Source organism: Canis lupus, chromosome 6, assembly GCF_011100685.1.
Source record: "Canis lupus familiaris isolate Mischka breed German Shepherd chromosome 6, alternate assembly UU_Cfam_GSD_1.0, whole genome shotgun sequence".
NCBI lineage: Eukaryota > Metazoa > Chordata > Mammalia > Carnivora > Canidae > Canis > Canis lupus.
In genome coordinates, this window is record NC_049227.1 from 24,071,291 (window position 1) to 24,088,012 (window position 16,722).

Below are 16,722 nucleotides of genomic sequence, written 5' to 3' on the forward strand. Positions count from 1 at the left end.
TTGTTGAAAAGATTATCTTTCTACTATTGTAAAAAATATTTTGGCATATTTGTATAGTTCTCTGTGTTCTCCACAGGTATAACTTGCTTTATTGCACTTTGCAGAAACTGTTTTATAAAATTTGAAGGTTTGGGGCAACACTGAGTCAAGCAAATCTACTCATACCATTTTTCCAACCGTATTTGCTCATTTCATGTCTATATGTCACATTTTGGTAATTCTTGCAGTATTTCAAACCTTCATATCATTATTTGATGGTGATATGTGATCAGTGATTATGAATTGCTGAAAGCTCAGATAATGGTTAGCAATTTTAGCAATAAAGTATTTTTAAATTAAGGCATGCATAGCTTTTATAGACATAATACTACTGCATACTTAATAGACTACAGTATAGCATAAACATAACTTTTATACACACTGGGAAACCAAAAAATTCATTTGACTAGTTTTACTGTGATATTTGCTTTACTGCTGTGGTCTAAAACTGAACCTGCAATATCTCCCTGTGGTATGCCTGTATTGTTTCAATGATCTATGAATCTATCCCTCCACCAATATCCCACTGTCTTCACAACTATAGTTATATTGCAAGTTTTAAAATTGGGACGTGCGATTTCTCTAATTTTATTCTTTTTTAAAACACTGATTTACTCCATTGAAAACCAATTTAATAAGTTTTATAGAAAACCTTAATTTATAACCTTTTACACTGATGTTCAGATTCCTCTTCATACTCTCCGTGATCTCACTTACAACATCAATATTAGAAGGCACATAAATCAATTCCCAATCTTCAGGATTTTTGAGGAAAGGTGGCAAAGTATTGATGGGCTGGGAAGTATAATTGTAAGGTCCGACAACGTTTATAGAAGTAAGTTTACGGAATAGCAAAATCATCACTGGAAACACCAGTACTGTTAAGATTTCCAATATTAAAGTAAAGACCTGCCTCCTCTAGAAAAGAAACAAAAAGATGATGGTTAATTCAAAAACACACATTCAATGCATATGGATAGCTCTAGGATATTAAACTTCTGCCAAGTTTACTCTGGAGCAACCAAGTGTTTCCTAGACTATCTTGTACCCACCTTTACTTCCTCCCCTCCCAACTTGCTTATAGGTCATACTATACTACTGATTAAGTCAGTTTTATACATTAGGAAAAGCTACCTATAGCTCTGGAATTGATTTTTTCAAAAAGTATGTATGGACGGACACATCCACAACTCTGAACTGAAAAACAAAGCTATTTATGAACATTTTACATGGATGCCTTCACCTACCTTTAAGGTAAAGTTTTTCCAGAGGAGCACAGCAAATTGGCTGAATGTCAATAAATCCATTCTTCTACAATTCAACTCCAGGGGTATGTGAAAGGTTTTATATTATCTAATAATGTGAACATCAAACAAATAACAGAATTATTTCTTTCTCCTAATTTCATTCTTAATCATCCTCAAATATTGGTAGCATATTTGAAATAAAGAAAATAATAGTTTCTATTTTTATATTAGTTTAGTTAATATCTGATGAGATTCTAATATGTTTAAAATATAAGTAAGATGTGGTTCCATTTCTCCAAATAGTTATATGTCTGTGGGTATTAGGGCTGAATCCTAATTCTTTCACAGAATGATGGTGAGAATGGTTTCATAATGATATATTTATCCAAATAAAACATATGTACACACAAGAAAAATATTCATAAGTACACTTAATATAACTATTTATAATATAAAAAACCTAAAAACAACCCAAAAGTCAACAGTGGAATGGAAACTGTAGTATATTCATACAATAGAATACTGAAAATCAATGACAGGGATGAACTACAATTACACACAGTATAAATAAATATCCCAACATAGTACTGACCCATAAAAATCAAGTCCAAGAAGAGTATGTTCATTAGGATCTCACTTAGCTGAAGTTCAAAAGGTAAAACTCCAGCACCTAGTGATTAAGAATACATTCACAGGGGGTGCTTGGGTGGCTCAGTCAATTGAACATCCAATTCTTGGTTTTGATTCAGGTCATAATCTCAGGATCTTGAGATGGAGACCCAGGAAGTTAGATTGAGATTCTTTCTCTCCCTCTCCCTCACCCTTCCTCCTGCTTGTTCACTCTTTATTTCTAATAAACACATAAATCTTAAAAAAGGGAATACATTCATAGGAAGTATACTGAAGCAAGGAAAGGATTATTCCAAATATCAGAATACTTACAGACTGTTTGGAGAGGCTAATACAATAAGTGGTTCTAAATTCCTAGAGATGTTCTTATTTAATACTGTAAAAAGATGAGTAGGAATTTCTTTTTTATTATATATTTTATATTGCTCATATAAATAGTCTTATATATATTATATATTGTACAATAAAGAAAACTTGAAAATACATAATTTTTTAAAGATATTATTTATTTTATTTGAGAGAGCAGAGCGAGACCATGAGCGGTGGGGAAAGGGGGAGGCAGAGGGAGAAGCAGATTGCCTGCTCAGCAAGCATGGGGCTCAATCCCAGGACTCAGTCATGACCTAAGTCAAAGGCAGACGCTTAACCAACTGAGCCACCCAGGCACCCCTATACAGTGTTTTTATATCCAATTTCATTCATAATTTATGAACTGAGAGTCACACCTGCTTCCTAAAACAATACTGAAAATACACAACAGAATGTGGGAAATGTGAGTAAAGACAGCTCAAAAATACAGAAAGAAAAGCTAATTCATTATATTAGCTCGTGGTAGGTTTATTAGAACTGGCAGAACTCAATTAGGAACCAAAAGAATAAATTAGATTTCAATAAACAGAGAAAATGATGAGAAGAAAGGCAAGATAGCATAAAACTATAAGGTATGTTCAGAGAATGGCTGAGGTTTTTTTTTTTTTTTTTTTTTTCCGGCTTTCTGTAAGAAAATGTCTTGAAATCCCTAAAATACACAGTATTTTATGGCTTTTTTCCCTGAATATATCTATAATACCAAAATATGAATTTTATAAATTGAACAATTATTAAGATAAGGTGCACATAAAGTCCTTGCATGGAATATATATATAGCACTATAACTGAAACCACATATTATGTACAATATATTTATTTCTACATGTATATATAAAGTTTTAAACTTCCTATATGCTGAAGATGTAATCTCCATCTTTTTTTTTTTTTTTTTTAATTTTTATTTATTTATGATAGTCACAGAGAGAGAGAGAGGCAGAGACACAGGCAGAGGGAGAAGCAGGCTCCATGCACCGGGAGCCTGATGTGGGATTCGATCCCGGGTCTCCAGGATCGCGCCCCGGGCCAAAGGCAGGCGCCAAACCGCTGCGCCACCCAGGGATCCCCTGTAATCTCCATCTTATGATTGTCCCTACGTGGCTATCACAGCACCAGGCTCCCAGTGGACTCCCAGAAACCTACCTTCCGGGTCTACTCTAGCACCAGCCAGCTCCCATAGCAGGAGATTCCTAGTCCATCCTGATGCCAGCCAGCTTCACAGCACCACGCACCTGGTGGGATCCTGTAAACCCAGGCTCCTAGATAACCCCAATGCTGGCCAATTCTATGATCATGGTGGCTCCTATGGCTCCAATCAGTTCCTTATAAACCCAGGTTCCAGGTGGGCACCAGACTGGCCTCTGTGGACCTAAATCACATCCTAGTTCCCAGAGATTTGGGCTTCTGGTTTACCCCATCACCAGACCAGCTCTCATGGACCCAGGTACCCGGCCCACCCCAGGGCCATATCAATCCCCACAGACTCAACCTCCACGTTGCACTCTGAGGTTATAGACAGACCCCTATGGTCAAGATTTCCAGGTCACCCTACTGCCCAGCCAGTACCTATGGCTCCAGTCTCCAGGCTGGCTTCCGTGAAACCAGGCTTCTGACCTGTTTCAGTACCAGACCAGTCCCCATGGACCTGTCACTAGGCTCACCACAGTGGTCCAGGGTGCTGGATGGCTCCAGGATCTAGTTTTACCCACATGGACTCAGGTCCCAGGTCTGTTACCAAAGATTCAAGTGCCAAGCCTGCCCCCATAGAACTAGGTACCAGGCAGGTTCCCATGTACCCAAATACCAGGCCTTTACAACTGCTGACCTAGACACCAGATCAGCCTACCCCATTTGCGGACTGCCCATTTGTGGACACCACCAGATGACCCACCCAGAAACTCTGGACTGGCTAACTGGTGAAGGGTTTAGCCTGACAAAGCAGGTCTGTAAAGACTGGAAGAAGTACCTACTTCCTAAAATGTCAGACACAGATACAAGGCCACAAGGATTATGAATAATCAAGGAAACATAACAACACCAAAGGAAAATAAAACTCCAATGACTAACTAAAAATAGGCGGTCTATCAAGTGTCTGACAAAGAATTCAAAATAATCTCTTAAATTCAGTGAACTACAATAAACACACATATACGACTAAATTAAGAAAACAACACACAAACAAAATAAAAAGTTACATAAAAAAGTAAAAACTAAAAAAAAAAAAAAAAAAAAAAAAGTAAAAACTACTACCCCACATCCCACCCCCAAAATCTCAGAGTTGAAGAACATAATGACTGAACTGAAGAATTCAATAGAAACCTTCAACAGCAGACTCAATCAAAAAGAAGGAAGAATTAGTATAAAAGAAGTGAGGTCAATGGACTGTCAGAATAGAGTAGTCCCAAGACGGCAGTGAAGGAAGATTCTGAATTCACCCCCTTCCACAGACATACCAAATCTACAGCTATATATGGGTAATTTCTCTCTGAAAAAACTCAGAAACTAGATGAACTGCTTTTCATAACAAAGGATGTAAGGACCACATTGAAAGGGGTAAAGAATCAGAAACAAAGACTCACAAAAAACTCCATTCTGGCATGGCAATATACATAGGGAAGGATATCACCAGATAGGTGTTTCTCTCAGAGGAGCAAGGGGTTGGTACCCTACACTGGGCATCCTGACCCCTGGGATCTGCATTGGAGATATGAGCTCTCAGAATGTCTGGCTTGGAAAACCAATGGGACTGACATCCAGGGGTCCTGAAGTGCTGTAAGAAACAGGTTCCCTCTTGGAGTGCTTGCATATGGTCTCACTGGCCCTGAGACCCAGTGAAAGAATAGTAGTATGAAAAATCCTTAGACCAAATGTGAAAGAGATTCATTTTCATATCACGGGGCATCAGCTGGAGGGGCAGGGGAGAGTTGAGATGTACCCCAGAGACAGAGGCACAGGCAGATGCCATTGCCTCACTCTCCACATAGCCTGCTAGCACAGGTAGGTGAGCTTGGACACAGCATCCCCAACCACCTTGCTGGGGCGGGGGAGGGTGAGCAGTCACAGCACTTGCTGAGGCCAGACAGTACCTGCAGATGCAGCACTCCTCCATTGCATGGGTGATGCAGGCAAGCACAAACAGTCAGAGTTCTCTCTCCCAGCTAAAGTCTGCAAGCAGGGTAGCTGCAACATTCCCCTTCACTCTGGCTGGGATTGGTGAGTACACGCAGTTACGGTATTTGTCCCACTCCCAACTTAAAGCCAGCATGCATACAAAGATAAGGCACTCTTCAGTTGCACTGATGAAGCCAACGCATTTTCCTGCTGCCTTTCTGAAACCAGAAAGTATGTCCTACCCTAGATGATCTCCAGCTGCCATGCTAAAGTCAGCAGGAGCGTGCAATCCACAAGGAGTCACCCCTCAGTTGCCTGACCCTGGTGGCCAAGAGGGCCCTGGTGTTCCAGAGCTCCATGGAAAGACAGTTCTTCGTAGATCACCATTCCCAGGGCACTGCACAGAAAGCAGACTGAAACACAACCCTAGTCGTCCTGCAAAACAGGTTTATTTACTTAATCTGGAATTTCAATCTGAGAGACAGACTTCAGGTTTCATACACTAAGAGGCTAAGTATAGGTGGTCCCGGGGAATATAAGCAGGGAGAACACCATTCTTGTGCATTCCCTTATCCTTTTCACAGTTCAATGAGATTTACCAGAAAGAAGCTTATACACTCATTGGAATCTCAATTTTTACAACTGTGGCTCAGGGGTATGATACTTCCTGATCTCCTGGTCTGGAGGCCAGCAGAGATTATTACTGTGGTCCCACAGAACTGTACATATTTGTATACTTTAAAAGCTGCTGCCTAGACTTGGCTTCCAATCAGCCTCAAAGTAGGTGCTAAATGAGATTTCTTCTCTTGGATCATGGATGGTCTTGGTGTACCTTAATCAAAGGCATATCAAGAATAAATCAAGTGGTTTAGATAATCATAAATATTTGAGAGATCCAGGTCAAAGTTGGAGGATGAGGATCATTACATAAATAAAGCCACTCCTTCAGTAGCTGTTTCACCTAATACATAGTAAAGTTAGTGGACTGATCACTTATAAAAGCTATTCAAGAAGGTTAAAAGACAAATGTATAAAGTTAATGAAAACTACAATAGTTAAGAGACACAAATATAAAAGATATAAAAAGTGACAAAAATAAAAAAGGAAAAGAGTAAAAAATGTAGTTTTGGAATGTGTTCAAATTTAAGTTGCTAACAAATTAAAATAGATTGTTATACACAGGATGACATTTTTGACCCAGTAACCACAAAACAAAACCTTAGAGTAAGAAAATGAAAAAGGAATCTAAACACTAAAAAAAAAGTCATTGAACTGTCAGAAAAGAGATAAAGAGAAGAAGAACAGAACAGAGAGAAACCAGAAAACAATTAGCAAAATGGCAACAAGTACATACCTACCAATAATTACTTTAAAATAAATGGGCTAAATTCTCTAATCAAAGACACAGAATGGTTGACTGTATAAAAAAAAGAGAGAGAGAGACATATATGCCTATATACTGCCTACAAGTGGCTCACTTAAGAAGGATAGACAATAAAAGTGAAGGGATGGGAAAAGATATTCCATGTAAATGGACATAAAAAGAAAGCCGATGTAGCTATCCTTATATTAGTCAAAATAGACTTTAAGGGCACCTGACTGGCTCAGTTGGTAGAGAATATGACTTTTGATCTTGGGGTTATGAGTTCAAACCCCACAATGGATGTGGAGTCTACTTAAAAAAATAAATCATTAAAAAAACCAGACTTTAAAATGAAGACTATAATAAAAGACAGTGAGGGACAGTATATAATGATAAAAGTCAATCCATCAAGGAAAGAAAACATTTATAAATATATATACACCCAACATCAGAGCATCAAAATATATAAAGCAAATATTAACAGATTTAAAGGAGAAAAATGACAGCAATATGGATTTTAGCACCTCATGTATAGGTCATTCAGACATAAAACTCATAAGGAAACACCTTAACACATTACATCAAATATTTTATATATATATATATAATATTCCATCCAAAAGCAGCAGAATACACATTCTTCTCAGGTGCACATGGAATACTCTCTAGAATAGATCACAAGTTAAACTACAAAACCAGTCTCAATAAATTAAAGAAAAGTGAAATCATATCAAGCATCTTTTTTAACACCATGGTATAAAACTAAAATCAGTTACGAGAGAGAAATGAGAAAAATACAAATAAGGGAGATTAAACAACATATTACTCATCAACAGCTAGTTTAGAGAAGAAATCAAAGGAGAAATTAAAAAAAATACCCAGAGGACAAATGAAAACAATTATAATACACCAAAACCTATGATATGAAGTAAAAGTGGTTTTAAAGGGAAGTTCATAGTAATATAGGCCTATCTCAAGAAATAAGAGATATCTTAAATAAACATGCTAATTTTACAACTAAATAAACTTCAAAAAAAGAATAAACAAAGATCAAAATTACAATAAAGGAGATAATAAGGATTATAATTAAAATAAATGAAAGACTAAAAAGACAATTGCAAAGATCAATGAAACTAAGAGCTAGCTCTTTGAAAGGATAAAATTGACAAAACCTTTAGCTAGACTCACCAAGAAAAAGAGAGAGGGTGCAGATAAAATCATAAATGAAATAAGAAAATTTACAACTGATACCACAGAAATACAAAGGATCATAACCAGTATGGAAAATTATATACCAATAAACTGAACAACCCAGAAAAAGTAAGCTCCTAGAAACTTACAATCTTCCAAGACTGAACTATGAATAGATAAGTCTGAACAGACCAATTATTACAAAAAGATTGAATTAGTAATAAAAAACCTCCTAACAAACAAAACTCCAGAAATAGCTTCACTGGTGAATTCTAACAAACTATGAAAGAAGAATTAATACTTATCCTTTTCAAACTCTTCCAAAGAACTGAAGAGAAGGAGCACTTTCAAACTTATTTAAAAAGACCTTCATTACTCTGTATCAAAACCAGACAAGCACATCACAAAAAAGAGAAAATTAAAGGCTAATATCCCAGATAAACATAGATATAAAAATCCTGAACAAAATATTAGCAAACCAAATTCAGTAATACATTAAAAGGATCAAATACCATGATCAAGTGGGATTTATTCTAGGGATGCAAGGATGGTTCAACATCTGCAAATCAATCAATGTGATATAACATATTAACAAAATAAAGATGAAAACGATATGATAAAAAAAATACGATCACCCCAATAGATGCAGAAAAACACCTAAGAAAATTTAACAATCATTTATGCTAAAAAAAAAATCTCAACAAAATGAAAACAGAGGGAACATACCTCAACATAATAAAGGCCATATATGACTAATCCACAGCTAATATCATACTAATTGTGAAAAGCTAAAAGATCAGGAACAAAACAAGGATACTCACTATACCCACTTTTATTCAGCATAGCATTGGAAACCACAGCAATCACACAAGAAAAGTAAATCAAAGGAATTTAAATTTGAAAGAAAGAAAACTGTCACATTTTGCAGATGATATGGTGCCACATATTTAAAAAACCCTAAAGACTCCACTAAAACAGAATAAATGAATTCAGTAAAGCTGCAGGACACAAAATAAATATATAAAAATCTGTTGCATTTCTATACATTGACAATAAACAAGAAAGAGAGAGATCATGAAAATAATCCCATTTACAACTGTATCAAATAGAATAAAATACCTTAGAATAAATTTAACCAAAGAGGTGGAAGACCAGTACTGAACACTATAATACATTGATTAATTGAAAAAATACAGTGCAAAAGCTTCTTAACTTGATGAAGTCCCAATAGTTAATTTTTGCTTTTGTTTCTCTTGCCTTCATGGATGTCTTGCAAGAAGTTACTGTGGCCAAGTTCAAAAAGGGTGTTGCCTGTGTTCTCCTCTAGGATTTTGATGGAATCTTGTCTCACATTAAGATCTTTCATCCATTTTGAGTTTATCTTTGTGTATGGTGAAAGAGAGTGGTCTAGTTTCATTCTTCTGCATGTGGATGTCCAATTTTCCCAGCACCATTTATTGAATAGACTGTCTTTCTTCCAGTGGATAGTCCTCCCTCATTTGTCGAATATTAGTTGACCATAGAGTTGAGGGTCCACTTCCGGATTCTCTATTCTTTTTTTTTTTATTTTTTTTTATTTTTTATTTTTTATTTTTTATTCATTTATGATAGTCACAGAGAGAGAGCGAGAGAGAGAGCAGAGAGAGAAGCAGGCTCCATGCACCGGGAGCCTGATGTGGGATTCGATCCCGGATCTCCAGGATCGCGCCCTGGGCCAAAGGCAGGCGCCAAACCGCTGCGCCACCCAGGGATCCCTCGGATTCTCTATTCTGTTCCATTGATCTATGTGTCTGTTTTTCTGCCAGTACCACACTGTCTTGATGACCACAGCTTTGTAGTACAACCTGAAATCTGGCATTGTGATGCCCCCAGCTATGGTTTTCTTTTTTAATATCCCCTGGCTATTCAGGGTCTTTTCTGATCCCAAACAAATCTTAAGATGATTTTTTTCCAACTCTCTGAAGAAAGTCCATGGTATTTTGATAGGGATGTCATTAAATGTGTAAATTTCCCTGGGTAACATTGACATTTCCACAATATTAATTCTTCCAATCCATGAGCATGGAATATTTTTCCATCTCTTAGTATCTTCCTCAATTTATTTCAGAAGTGTTCTGTAGTTTTTAGGGTATAGACCTTTACTTCCTTAGTTAGGTTTATTCCTAGGTATCTTATGCTTTGGGGTGCAATTGTAAATGGGATTGACTCCTTAATTTCTCTTTCTTCAGTCTCATTGTTAGTGTAGAGAAATGTCACTGATTTCTGCTGATTAAAGTCTTAAAGAGAACCCCCCCCCCCCACAGAAGCAGTTCCTAGAACAAAACCACAGCAAAACAAATATTCATAAGAAAGATAATCATTCAGAACACTGGAAATAGTAAGATAAAATGGAAACAATGAATACATAATGGCAATTCCTTCAATGAAATCCTATTCATTTGCTTCAAGGAGGAGGATAAAAAATTGTACTTTCATGGGAGGATAATATATCACGTAAGGGGAAAAGATGAAAAACATTCTATATAATATAAATACTTTTTTGTAAAAATATGTAAGAAAAATGGCAGAATATACTCCAATGTGTTGACAGTATTTGTCTTTCAAGAGTGAAATATAGGAGATTCACACATTCTATAATTTGTTATGTTGATAAGATTTGAATTCTATACAATGCACCTGTATCATTTTTTCAATTACTTCTTCACATGTTGGGGGTTAGAAATCTGTGAAGAAGTACCTGAAGAACTGACTGCCCCAAGACCTTTTTCCTCTTGCTCTCATAGTGGGTAATATTTTGAAATACTAACTATAAGTTTGCACCTAAGTACAATCTTAGTATCCCCCATTCAACTTTTTTTTTTCTTTTTGTCTCAAAGGAGAGAGAGAGAAATACCTGAGCCTAAAAGGACAAAGTCTAGTTCTTATCATTTGTCCTTTCTAGGTAACACAAATGAATTGAAATGATGCACAAAGAGGAAAAGGCTTCATTATATCCTGTCATCCCACCTCCTTTACCATCTCCAAGACAGATCTGGGAGAATTTTCCAGCTGAAGAAGTCCGACTCCACAGAGCCAGACAAGGAACGGGTTCACTCATGATATACTGGCCCTGAATACTAGATGCACTCCCGCTCCTGTCCCCGCAAACCTGGATGCAACACTAGGGTGGGAAAGAAAGGGGGAGGTAGTAGGATAGCCATGAACCTAGGGGTCTAAAAAATTTAGGCAACCTATTGATGTGTGGGCTCTAAAAAACAATTAAACAGGGTTACTGAAAATGAAGCCATTACACTGCTTACAGATGAGATTTACAGTCACTACACTTCCTGTTCTGAAAAGCACCAAGCTGTTCTGAATGAAACACAGCAGCTTTCTTAATTCTGCCAAAACAGAGGTATCTTTCCTTTTAAATCTTCTGCCTACTTTGCATAAAATGACGTGATCAAGATGGCCTGAATGTTCCTGAGCTGGACTAATGTTTAGACAGGCTCCCCCTGGCTCTAGGTCCTGATCACCCTTTTCTCTGGGCATCTGCTTTAGAAAACCTGTAATTACACTTCCTTTCTCTGTTTAAAACATAAGTAGCTCTTTTTCCAAGCCTCTTTCCTCTTTTGTAATTCCAAACTGTCTTTAGCAAGGACCTGGGAGCCATCCTTTGAAATAATGTAATCCTCAAGGAAGATAGCACCCCTATTCCCAGTCTCTGTGGGAGGGCAGGAGCTAGCTTCTAACAGGCAACAACCAGCAAGCACACATGGCCTGATTGCAGAACCACAGGAACAAACTTCAGCAAGTTACTCAATGTGTTCTACAGGTCCACCTCCCCTCTACAGTCCTCCAGGGCACTCCCATTGTCTCACTCAGCCCTCACACACCCTCCCACCCTTTGTTTCAGCAGAACTGAGCTCAGACTGACCTCCTTGCATGGAGTCTTCCTTGCCTGTTTAACTTAGTTCAGTGCAATTCTTGCTTTGGCAGACGAAAACTAAGACATGTGAGCTTCCGTCAGCACTTAACTTCCATGTTCCTTTCCTGTATTTATCGGACCGTTACTGTGTTCCGTCAGTTGAAATATTCTAATCACCTCAGAAATGGGTACAAGTAGTGTCCAGTTTCTTTTAGATGATGAAACAAGTTCGGTGAAATCAAACATTTACCTTGAGACATTGCTGTAACCTGAACGTCCGTGTCCTCCTTGCCTCCCCAGGTTTGTATGTTGAAATCCTAGCCCCATTAGGTCATGAGGATGGAGCCCTGATGAATGCCATTAATGCCCTTAAGACACAGGCCCCAGGGAGCTCCCTTGCTCCCTCCACCCTGTGAAGGACACAGTGAGAAGAGGCCTGTCTGTGAATCAGAAATCAGGCTCTCACCACACACGGGACCTGTATGAAGCTTTGAGACTTCCCAGCCTCAGGAAGTTACTCAGAGTGTCCTACTGTGAGAAACACATCTTGTTTTTAAGTACCCCAGTCATGTGCTGACGTTCTGGACGTTCTGGACTCAGCAGGCCGAGACCCACATGTGCCTCCAGAGCCCTGCCTTTCAAGTACTTGCAACAGTCAAAATAAAATTTTGTTGATTTTGCTCTGGTTAGGGACACGTGGGGGCTCAGTCTGTTAAGGGTCTGCCTTCTGCTCAGGTCATGATCCTGGAGTCCCAGGATGGAGCCCCACCTCCAGCTCCCTGTTCAGCGGGGAGCCAGCTTCCCCCTCTCCCTTCGCTCCCCTGGGCTTCAGGCTCTTAGCTTCTCTGTTTGGGGGTCCAGAGAAGTATCTCTTACTTCCTGTGCTTGCTTTGGTGTCTTTGACGCGGAGGGCACTTTCTCCTCCCTGGGAAGCCCTGGATGCATGCCCCAGAGCAGGGGGACCCGGACAGGCAGAGGACGGGAGTGAGGTCCTGTGAGGATGGAGGGCCAACACCGGGGTGTGGTGGCCCCTGACATTCGATAGTGGGGTGCAAGTCATACTAGAATATGTGTGTTACGTACAGGGGGGACTGGGGTGTCATTTTGGAGCGCAGCAGGGAGCGCTGTGGAGGGTTCCCGCGTATTTGGGGCTTGGGGGGTTTCGGGCTCTGCACTCAAGAATGAGGCTGGCGGGTCGGCCTCCGGGGGAGTCTGGGGAGCACCCCTGCCTCCCCGGGGAATCTGGGGAGAAGACGCCAGGCGGGCAGGCCCCACACTCACCGCTCTCACGGCTCCAAACCACCAGGGCCACAGCTCCGCCTCCACCCCCACCTCTGAGGGACACGCGCCCTCCCCGCCGCAGCGCCTCCTCCCAACGCCTTCGCCAACCGCCCAGCTGAGAGTTCTCGCGAGGCTCTGGTCTCCCGCCTCGGCCCCTGCCTCGCGCATGCGCGCACACGCCCGGCCCCAGGCCGCCCCTTCCCCCCTGCGGCCCTCGCGGCACGCGTCTCCGCACCCTCTGTGCCCCGGACACTCTCTCAGAGCGTGAGGCCTCGTTAAACTCCTCTCTCGCGCCCTGCCTGAGGCACCCAAACCCCGAGGGCCCTACCTCGTGGCCGTTCGCCCGCTTCCGGGCTCCTGGCCCCTGCCCCGCGCCAAGCGACCCCATCATCCTCCGCCTGTCCGGGTTCCCTCGTGCCTCGGGTGCCTGATCACCCTCGCAGGCCGGTAGCTGGCGGCGGGAAGTGGGAGGAGATTCAGTGGCCACTGCCCTCTACGGTCTGTGGGGGTCAACAGGTAACTGGCAGAGGTGCAGGCACAGGAGCTTTGGGGCCACTCTGCTTTGGGGCCACTCAAAGCCCCGGACGCGGACGCGGCCGTGGGGCGACCCGTGTGTCGCTCCGCAGCCTGCGCCGCCTCCTGCCTGGGCCTGGGCGGCCTCCGCCCGTGGCTGCTCAGCGCGTGGAGACCCCTGTGCGTCCTCCGCGCGCTCCCCTGACCCGCCGCCCGCTCCCTGGGCCACGAGGTAGGGCCCTCGGGGTCTGGGTGCCTCAGGCAGGGCGCGAGAGAAGAGTTTAAGGAGGCCTCACGCTCTGAGAGAGGGTACAGGGCACCCACAGATTGGTCCATGGTTGCCTCTTTGCAGGACCCCACCCCAATACCCACCTCCACTGTAGCGTAATGGTTGGCAGCCCAGGTTCTGAATTCTATCAGAGGGCGCTTCTCTTCCCTACTGGACCAGGTATCAGGTTCTGGCCTCTCAGCGCCGAATGGATCTGGGCTCTTGAACTGTCAAGTTAAGCTTTGTCAGGAGAGGGTGCTGGAATAGCTCTAAGGACGTACAGAGAAAACTCCCTGTTCAATGTGCTATGTGGTTTTCAGGCTCTTAAAGGGTACACTGAGGATGTTCCTGCTTGCTTGCTGGGTACCCCTCACCCTCTGTGTCTCCCATGTGCAGTGAGGATAATTGCTGCACTATCTCTTTATCCCATCTCTATGGGAGTGGAACCCATAGAATGTTAAACCTAAAAACAATAAAACACAGAATAGCTTCTGGGTATCATTTTATTACTCACAAAATCCAATTGAGAATGCAAAAACTTTGAACAAACATGTCAAAATAGAGCAGCTTCATGAACTCTTTCTGTCTTGCAACTGGACAACAGTTATCCCTACTTGTCTGCTCATCTGCCCATGAATCTCGAGAGTGATCAGATTTCTCATGTGGCTGATGGGAGACTCCATGTGCCCGGACAAGACCTGAAAAACTGCACTCTGTCTCCCTTTCTCCTTCATTTCTTCTTCTTCTTTCCTTCTTAATCATATGTGGGGAGAGAAGAGGAAAGAAAACACACTATTTTAGAGAATTGTTATGCTTAATGTTTTTGGACTCTAAATGTCTTGGTACAAAGATTCTTTTGCAGGGCAGCCCCAGTGGCCCAGCGGTTTAGCGCCGCCTTCAGGCCGGGTTGTGATCCTGGAGACCCAGGATTGAGTCCCATATCAGGCTCCCTGCACGGTGCCTGCTTCTCCCTCTGCCTGGGTGTGTGTGTGTCTCTCTCTGTCATGAATAAATAAATCTTTTTTTTTTTTTTTTAAAGATTCTTTTGCAAATGAAGAATCCTGGTTTGAGTCTTGGAAATAACAACCCAACTTACTGCTACTTCTTCAACGATAGTGATTTTAATTAGATCCTTTTTGGTATGAAATTGTGTGTGTAGCCATGGGAAAGATGATTTGATACAGTCTTAATGTTCCTCTTAACCATAACTCAGGTACTGAAACATAATCGTCTTGCTCTGCAAGCTGACCCATTTGACAGCACCACCATTTCTGGATGTTTCTGTTTAAATAATCCGAATGCTCAGAAAGAAGTCCTTTTCCAACCTTGATTAATGGCACTCTTAAGTTTTTAGGAAAACAAACAGCAATTTCACCAAATGTCTTTAGATTTGCATGTGCTGGATACATAGGCCACAAATGTAAATCTACAAAGGAGTGACATATGTTCTCCTTTGGGGAGCTCTTTATTATGTAAATATATTTACACCAAGATATACACACCCATAGTTATGCCCCTCTATGTATAGACAGAGTCCTAAGGTCACTGGTTGGGAGTGAATCTCATGGTACCTTTTCATTATAATCACCTTCTGTGTTCTCTGGGTTAGCAAAGTTCAGGAAAACTTGTTCCAGCGTTATCTGACTGATGGAATAATCTTCTAAATGGAATTGCTCTTTAGCTTCCTCCAAAATACCAAACACCTTTAGCAACAACAGCAATAAAAATGTGCAGTTACCACTGCAGTCATTCCCACCAGTGCCCAACCCAGATGAGCCTCTCCTTGCACTTACTCCAAGTCCTGCCAAGTTAATGTTGGAGGACAAAAGGGGGAGATGAAAAAATGATTGAAAACTTAATTGAGAATCTGCAAGGAAGCAGTTCTCTGTCCCCATTCTCTTGAAGGATTCAGACTAATAATGGGATTTAAGGAACAAATCAATTAAACTCTAGGGTTTTTTTAAAAAAAAATAACATACTTTACTCTTCTGCTCCTCTCCCATTACACATACCTGGATATCAAATATTCTCCCCATCATTAGTGCTTTTTTAACATGAAATGTTAGAAAAGAATGGTTTCTACATTTACCTTTCCCCAGCTACTGTCCTTGCTGGGAATATAGTAGGTAAGGATCCCTTGGTTTTCCTGCTTTAATGCACTACCTAAGAAATGAAAGACAAGATAGATGAATAATCTTGCAGATATTTTAAATTTATAAAATATTGCTGCATCAACAATTATTCACAATAGAGGGTGAATAGACATTGTCAATACAAAAAGGGACATGGTCAAATAACCCATCCTCTTTGGTATACATGAGATGGTCAATTCCTTTTGGATTCATTCCTGATGAAAGTCTTATTACTGTGGAGTTCATAGCAATTATTGAGGGCAGGCTTTCAGGCACAATAAAATTGTCAGCTCACATGCCCCATGTGAAAATCCTGAGCTTTCTGAAATTCTTAAGGTTACAATAAGATTATATTTCTGAAGATAGTGCTGAGAATATGAGCTGGCCAGATTTTCACTCTGGTTGTATGGTTATGTATACATGTGCAGTGTACTTGGTGGGGGAAGAGAAAAGGACAAAGCCTCCTTGCTGTTTTTATGATTACATGAACTGTGAAAGAGGAAATCATACATACAAATTACCAAAGTCAGGCTGTATGTTCTGGTTTTGTTTACTGGTGGATAAGAACCTACCAGTGGAATAAGAGGGAAGAGGGTGGTATCCACTTCTAATTAGAATAAACAAATGTGTTTACATTCATCAATGCACATTTGTAGGTTGTTGCAAATTGGGTT

The 16,722-nt window shown here is 40.7% G+C and overlaps 2 protein-coding genes across 18 annotated transcripts in view; both read right to left on the minus strand.

The window, feature by feature from the left end:
- LOC479816 (ATP-binding cassette sub-family A member 3-like) overlaps nucleotides 1-13,263 on the minus strand; it is a 195,459-nt gene extending 182,196 nt beyond the window's left edge. For 2 of the 6 annotated variants that reach the window (XR_005360838.1, XR_005360836.1), the window contains exons 1-4: nucleotides 13,136-13,217; nucleotides 2,229-2,292; nucleotides 1,287-1,392; nucleotides 705-957 (exon numbers count right to left, since the gene is read on the minus strand). Coding sequence is in view for 1 of the 6 variants with exons in the window: in XM_038540129.1 (XP_038396057.1) it covers nucleotides 705-957; nucleotides 1,287-1,346 (313 nt within the window). In the remaining 5 variants the exon portion in view is untranslated. Of the gene's footprint in view, nucleotides 1-704; nucleotides 958-1,286; nucleotides 1,393-2,228; nucleotides 2,293-11,863; nucleotides 11,879-13,135 lie in introns of those variants that run through there. The other 4 variants (XR_005360837.1, XM_038540129.1, XR_005360839.1 and 1 more) reach the window with 3 other exon arrangements.
- A 1,140-nt stretch (nucleotides 13,264-14,403) lies between these two features.
- LOC479817 (ATP-binding cassette sub-family A member 3-like) overlaps nucleotides 14,404-16,722 on the minus strand; it is a 136,050-nt gene continuing 133,731 nt past the window's right edge. For 7 of the 12 annotated variants that reach the window (XM_038540111.1, XM_038540110.1, XM_038540112.1 and 4 more), the window contains 3 exons: nucleotides 16,006-16,079; nucleotides 15,488-15,619; nucleotides 14,404-14,669 (listed from right to left, as the gene is read on the minus strand). In XM_038540111.1, coding sequence (XP_038396039.1) covers nucleotides 14,427-14,669; nucleotides 15,488-15,619; nucleotides 16,006-16,079 — 449 coding nt within the window. In that variant the 3' untranslated portion in view covers nucleotides 14,404-14,426. The remainder of the gene's footprint in view (nucleotides 14,670-15,487; nucleotides 15,620-16,005; nucleotides 16,080-16,722) is intronic. The other 5 variants (XM_038540103.1, XM_038540108.1, XM_038540107.1 and 2 more) reach the window with 5 other exon arrangements.